Raw genomic sequence first — 7,379 nt, 5'->3', positions numbered from 1 at the left:
GAACAACCCTAGATAAATTACTACAGTTAAAACTGCACCAACATTATATGTTGCTTCCGATGACGTGGCAATCAGATCTACAGTCTGATCGCACGAATCAGTGGGGTCCACTTGATCGGACGCTACAGAACACTGTGGATCACTTGGAGTACACAACATTAACGCATTTCCAAGACTTGGGTCTCTAGCCAGTAATAGAAACTCAGGCAGCCTATTTATACAGTCCTTTTGTTTCTCTATCTCTCAGCCGCTCGATCACACACACACACTCTCTCTCTCTAAAACACTCTCTTTCGCTCTCTACCTTGCAGTGCGCAGGTTAAGGTGGGAGAGAGTGCGCAGGTTAAGGTGGGAGTCACGATGGATCGTCAAGCTGCGTTTATGATAGGTTTTATCTGCATTGTCGTCGCCGGCGTCGGAGGTCAAGGTCCGGCGACATCTCCTACTGCAACTCCGGCACCTCCGACTCCGACTACACCGACAGCCTCTCCTCCAACCACCACCACAACTCCACCACCCACAACCGCTCCTCCAACTCCCACGCCTCCAGCGCCGGTCTCCACTCCTCCTGCTGCTACGCCGCCGCCAGTGAGCTCACCACCACCAGTGAGCTCGCCGCCACCAGTGAGCGCACCGCCTCCTGCCGTTCCTCCTCCGGCTGTCCCTCCTCCAGCGGTTCCCCCTCCAGTACCGACTACTCCTCCGCCGTCTCCTCCACCTCCGATGCCGGCACCTCCACCACCGGCCGTTCCCTCACCTGCTCCTCTCGCTGCTCCTCCTGCTTTGGTACCGACTACCGCTCCCACTCCGAGCACGCCCATAGCTCCTTCGCCGTCGCTTTTGAGTCCACCTTCGCCTCCTACGGGGGCACCGGGACCGAGTCTGGTGGTGGGGACTACTTCGCCGGCACCATCTGCTTCCGATCAGGTTAGTGTTTTCTGTCATTTCCTCGATTGATCTTCTCTATCGTGCGCACATACTACAATGCGCCACCCGATCTGTGCAGATCTGCCCATTTTAGCTACTCGCATTGTGTTTAGAGTTACAGATCATGAACTCACTTCACTCAACTAAGTCCAACTGACGATGTCGTTAAGGTGTAAAATGAGCACGATGCGTATGATAGTTTAGATCCGCTTTGATTTGCTAACGTCAACGGCCACCCGTGCTTCGTGCGTGCTAGTTGGCCCCTATATTCTCGTTTTCGGGTCTTGCGCTCACTAGGTCCAGTTGTGATCTGGTGAGACCGTGTTCACGTGAGCTTTGTGGGTTCCAAAAATCTGGTTAATTGACTTTTCAGATAGACACGTGGCACAGGGTGATCGGTCTTGCTGAGCCAATGTGATGCTCATGTCAGGGCAATGGGAAAAAGAAAATAGTAAAAGACTAGGCAATATGATATTACGATGGATAAGTACCTAACGTTGTCCGGGTTCGGTCCCAGCCAGCTAGCGACTGTACGATGGGGTCGGATATGGTGATTTTGTGGTTGGGGGTAACATTGAGAAGATAAAGGGTAGGGTACCTGTGATCTGGCACACGTGTGTATTGGAAGTCGTCCAACGCAATATAACACTCTTGTGTTCGAGTCGAGCTTAGGTAATAATAGTCCGTGTTGAACTTTCGAAAAGAAATGAAATTCTGAAAAGCCCTAGGTGTATCCGACTTGGATTCTCTCCAATGCACTCAGATTTTCACGAGTGTATCGCCAAATAACTGTCAATTTTTACTTTTTATTATTGACTGTGACATAATAATGTTATCATTGATACACCAGTGAGTTATCGTTGATCCGGGTAGGAGTGCCAATTCGTGTTTACAATGTTTGACATTTAACAATCTTGATAGGCAACACAATATTGATTATAGAACCACCAAGTAATTTGTTTCATAAACTAGTCAAGTTTCATGGTGTAACATGTAACTCTAGACTTAAAAGTTAAAACTAGTCAAAAGGGCAAATTGGTCCCCAAAGGGGCAAAGTGCGGTGTGTGTGGTTTCTTGTCAATGGAAAAGAAAAAATGGAATGCTTGTATCGGTAGGATTCACATATGGTTGTATAATCAAACTCTACAAACCAATTTAGTAGTAAGTTACCAATCCTTCATGATGTGTGAAGTATGAAAGAGAGTGATGTTTAGCTATCTATATCAAATTTGAAGCCTGCAAAAATTGTTCAAGAATTCGTCTTGACTATTCACCTATAGATTCTAAAGTAGTGATCTCAATTTGGTTTCACATCATTACATGAATTTTTTTGTAAATGGTATATGATCCATTAAATTTTAGGTTGAAGTTGATACAGATCATCATATTATGATATGTTTTAGTGCATACTAGATGCTCTTGCACCAAATTCATGCCCAAATAGGGGAAGGGCAACTGATCAACAACACTGGAGCATGCATTTGCTAGTCCGGTTTTGGCTTACCTTTATTTGATCTGGTTTTGGCTTAACATTAAATGATCATACTACTGCATATAATGTGGCATGATGATCAGAGTATTGCGGATTTGTTCTGCCATTTTGTGAATGGTTTAAGCTATTTGCACTAAACATTGCAACATAATACATGCTTCTTGATCTAGGGGTAAATCAGGTTACCATTATGGGGAGTATCCGTTGGTTCCAAACCCTAATTGTTTATCGAAAGAGGAAAAGCAACACGAAGTCCTCTCTCTTCTCGATCCCCTACCACATTTTTATGATTTTGATGTCAAAATGTTTGTGCTCTCGGTGTTGTTGCCACATCCTTGTCTCTAACTATGAAATTCACACTTTTGCAGAGCGGAGCAGAAATGATGTTGTCCATGCAAAAGATGATCGGGAGCTTGATCTTCGGATGGGGTGTCCTCTGTTTGCTACTCTAGAGAGATTTCCCTCTCACATTGCCTCCTGGCCATATTTCATGTGTTATTTACTTATTTACTTTTGACTACATATATTACTTGGCTGTATTTGGACTACTACTACACATTCAGTTGGATTCTTTGTGAGATTTTCGAGAGGAGCCTTTTGTACTGAGAGATTATTATTGTTATTTTGAATGGGACTATTGTAGTTTCCTCTCTCTCTCTTGTGATTTATTTCCTTTTCTCCTGCTATATTGTCTTTGTTCTAATGTGTTGTCATTACAAATAATATCATGCATCTGTGGGTGTGGGTGTGGGTTTTTTTTCTCTTTTCTATCTCGGATGTTGAATCAAATACACACGAGCACAATATTGCCATCAGGAGGACTTGAACGCTCAACCTCCCTGGGGAGGGGAGGATAAAGGGTTGTTTGGTTTATGCTGCATTTGTAGCTTAAATTAGGCTGAAATTTAAAGTAATTTGAAATGTCTCTCAGGTGTATATAATTGGTAGCTCTGTGTTTTCAATATAATGTACTCTCTCTCTCTCTCTCCAAATTTAGTGCCCTAACCACTGCTGGCTCTGGCATTACCACAGTGAATAAAAAGTAATTAATGTAGGAGAAATAAATACTGCACCAATTCACCATTCCATCTTCACTTCAAGTCCTCACATTCACTACATTGACCAACCTTCTGCAGGCATTCTTAAAAGAATTCAACTAGCCAAAATGTCTTTAATTAGTACTCATTGCCATTGCAATCCTATAGCCTACTTTCTGGTAGATCTGCATTAGAGAGCAAATTCGGGATGGAGCCAGAAATTTTCATTCCGGACGGAGCCAGAAATATAAAATTATAAAATAATTATAATAATTTTTCCAACGGGGTACCCTTCTAACCTAGGTGACCTATGGTACAAAGCACTTTGTGAGAGTTGAACCCAAGGTATCCGAATTTATGGTTCATCCAGAAGACCCGTTTATTCACTGGGCCACTCGTGCCGGTTCTTAGAGCATCTCCAATGCTAAAAGCCATTTTCGCATGCCAAATCTATATTTTGACAGGTGCTACAGTGTCAAAATGCTACATTTTAACAACTCTGCTCCAATCGTGCATTTAATGAAAAATGCTATTTTTTGACACAACCACTATTCTTTTTCAACTACCATTCCGACCACTACATTACCAAGTAGAACCTATATTTAATAAACACTTGAAACACTTCTAACACGAACCATGGAAATATTGAATCTAATACTAGAGTTGTACAATTGGAAGGTGGCCTAAAAAGGTAGAGATAACTTTGCAATATATCAAACTATCAATTCCTGACTATATAGCCCCCTATCCTGTGACTAATTATTTGTGATGAACTTGTCACTTAAACATTGCTATAAAAAATTTTGCTTTAATTTAGAGATTAAAATTTACACTAGAAAGATGGTTATGGGGCAAAAACATCATTACAACAGGACATTCCATCCCAACACTACATTACCAAGTAGAACCTATATTTAAGTAACATGGGGGCTTGCTGCAAACAGACTCATATATCCCACCTCTTCTTCACACGGAGCATCAACACTGACGCTCTAATATCATCAAACACACTTTTTATTTATTTTTAATCTCAGATTATGAAATTATTTCTAACAACAGCAACAACACTGAAATTGAGAAAGTGTAAATGTAAAAAAGATGAGAAAAATGAATTTCGAAATAGTTCCATTTATTTGATGGGAAAAAAAGAAAGCCAATCAACACTGAAATTGAATTGAAGACTGCAAAATACATATACACACACATGGAAATCAAATCAACACAAAACATATGCACAGAGAGAGAAATCTGGATCCCAAATACAAAGCCCATGCCGGATTTTAGAATGAAATTGAAATTCATTGGACAAAATACATAAAACGAGTATAAACAACAAATCTAACAAGAACCTAATATATTCCTGGTTGAATTGCTTAACAAAGACTCCAATTCCAGCTAAACACTTCAAAAACCCCAGTCCATAAACTCTGGGGAAATATACAACTGAACAGTAAATAATTGAATAAATTTTGCTAAATTCCCAATTGGGTTAGCATCTCAATTAAACCCAAAATGATAACAATAAACAATTGAATGAATTTTTCAAAATTCTCAAAATTAAGCCTTGCGAACAAAAATTAAAGGGAAAAAAAAAAAAAATTAAAAATCGAATATGGGATGATCATTCGTCCCAGTGGAGGCCGGCTACAGCATTGCAACCGTCGTCGGAAAAAACTTAGGAAAGTGAAAAAAAAAAATCATTTGGTATATAAATAAGAAATTAAAGATGATTCTGAGACACACACAAATGAAGTGTATATATAAATATATATGTAAAAATTGAGTTTTGATTTGATTGGGAACCGAGAAAAAGAAAATGAGAAACTTGAGACGAGAAAATTCAAAGGCGATCTTCTGAGATCTTGGAATTTCATTTTTTTCACTCTCTTAACATGGGGCTTTCCATTCAACAAAAAAAATCATAACGCCACAAGACTTACAGATATCAAATTTGTAATGGAGAAAACAATCTGCAAACGAACGCGATCAGCTTTCAACAAACCCTAGAAATAGCTTCCTTCTACAGTTTCAAAGCGACGGAGGAGTGGCTCTGGTGTAGGCGAGTTGTCTATGGTTTGAGGAGAGTGTGTGTTGTGTAGGAGAGAGAAAGAGGGAGAGAGGAGGGCAGGGCTGAGGACGAAACAAAATGATCGGGATGCGGCTGTTCTCTTCTCTCTCTCTCTGTGTTGAACGAAATATCATTTCTTGTGCTAGAATTGGCAAAACAATTGGCAAAGGTTAAAATTGGCGGCCTAAATAACATTCCATTGGAGAGCCCATTTGAAGCCCATCTGCTATATTTTACAAATAGCAGCCCAAATAACATTGGGTTGGAGATGCTCTTAGTCAAAGTTTGTGAAGAGTAAGAGTTCAAAACAGAACTAAATATTTGAACCCCAACTCTGGACCACCAACAATGCCTGCCTCAGTTTAAAGTAGCAGCGACAATCAACGTCCCATTGTGGTCTCTCAGAACCAAACCACCTGCAATTTCTGGCTTCGAACCATCCACAACAGAATCAATGTTGGTCTTCAGCATATCGAACTTAGCTTTGCACCAAATTCAAAGCTCAACATCAGATCCCACGGCAGCAGAAGCTGATGAATTCATTACTGGAGGCTTCATGAAATTTTTTACTCCAAAAACTGTTCAATGTTGGTGCGGGGTCGTGTTATAACCCGTTTACGACCCAATGACCCGTTGAATATTTTTGATCCCTTTTTTGGCTTACAGGTTTAGCACTCTATTGTAGCCTGATATATAAATGTGCTTAAGGTTTGGAGTGGGATGATTGAGACACTGAAGAGAAAGATAGTGAGATCGAAAGATTGGGTTTGAGGGTTAAAACTTGTAATTTCCTATTTTTTGTATGGTGAAAACTTTCGCCGAATCTCTACCATAGATGTAGTTTTTGTTAAACCATGCTAAATATTTATGTTCTTATGTGTGGTGTGATTACTTTTCTGGTCGTGTGTCTTGATTTGTTCTTCGCTGCGTCGGAACAATCTGATTGATTGCAAATGATATAATTAGCTCAATTGACCACTGTTCCGAGTTGGAAAACATAGGCATTCCGTGCCTTCCGTTAATACTACAAAAAGTAGCAGCTAGACCTTGGAAATAAACACAATGGTTGTCATTTTTCCAACCATGAACAATGTTTATATTATTGTTATCGATGATGGTGGTGTGGGGTCTCTTAGAGCGCATGCAATCCCTTTGTGTTGTCCCACATTCACCGGGCAATTCAACGAGAAAATTGATTCAACTACCAATTACTCCAAGGACAACTACCTATCTGCACCCCATACAATCTCAATGGACAAGCTTTTGAAACCATGGAAGCTCTAAGACAATCATCCAACATATGCTTCAAATTTTCTCTATAATACTTGGAGCAATTTTAAAATTTTCTTTCATTGTTTGAATAGCAAAATATTTGAGAAATCAGCTTTTTTTTTTCCCCCAACATTTAGCCCCATGATCAATGATATCCGAAACCCAAAGTAGCACAAGAAGCAGGACTGATTATTATTATAATTTATTATTATTTTTTAGCTCTTGAAGAGACTCAAACTCTAGACCTTTTACTTTGAAATGAGAGAAGATACCATTAAGCCCCAAAAAATGATAGTTGAATTGCTAAGGCCTAAAACACTAATCCAAAGGAGATAACCTTTACATCTCCAGTTGGGTGACCACTAATTTTGGTATGATGGAAATGTCATTATTGCCAAACGTAGCATATGCAGGTAAGAGTAATTGAAATTTCATGGTATATTCCTAACCTTCGAAATAATACTTTCTCTTTGGCATTACCCATAACCTAGTTGATAGAACGTCTAGCTTTCCGAACTCGTCTCCCTTTCTCTAATTTGTCGGGAAACAAATAAATAAATAATACTTTTTCTTTGATGCGAAA

The 7,379-nt window shown here is 39.9% G+C and overlaps 1 protein-coding gene across 1 annotated transcript; it reads left to right on the top strand.

Annotated features, from left to right (window-relative positions):
- Window positions 1-231: 231 nt before the first annotated feature.
- Window positions 232-3,071, top strand: LOC132300052 (classical arabinogalactan protein 9). Its single transcript, XM_059796991.1, has 2 exons — window positions 232-927; window positions 2,788-3,071. The coding sequence occupies exons 1-2, from the start codon at window positions 361-363 to the stop codon at window positions 2,869-2,871; spliced, it is 651 nt and encodes a 216-aa protein (XP_059652974.1). The 5' UTR covers window positions 232-360; the 3' UTR covers window positions 2,872-3,071.
- Window positions 3,072-7,379: the final 4,308 nt, after the last annotated feature.

The sequence above is a fragment of the Cornus florida genome, unplaced genomic scaffold (assembly GCF_030987335.1).
Source record: "Cornus florida cultivar Cherokee Brave unplaced genomic scaffold, ASM3098733v1 CherokeeBrave_3.0.0_Hap2_Chr03, whole genome shotgun sequence".
Taxonomy (NCBI): Eukaryota; Viridiplantae; Streptophyta; class Magnoliopsida; order Cornales; family Cornaceae; genus Cornus; species Cornus florida.
Note: the sequence above shows the minus strand (reverse complement) of the source record. Positions and strands in the feature narration are given on the sequence as shown.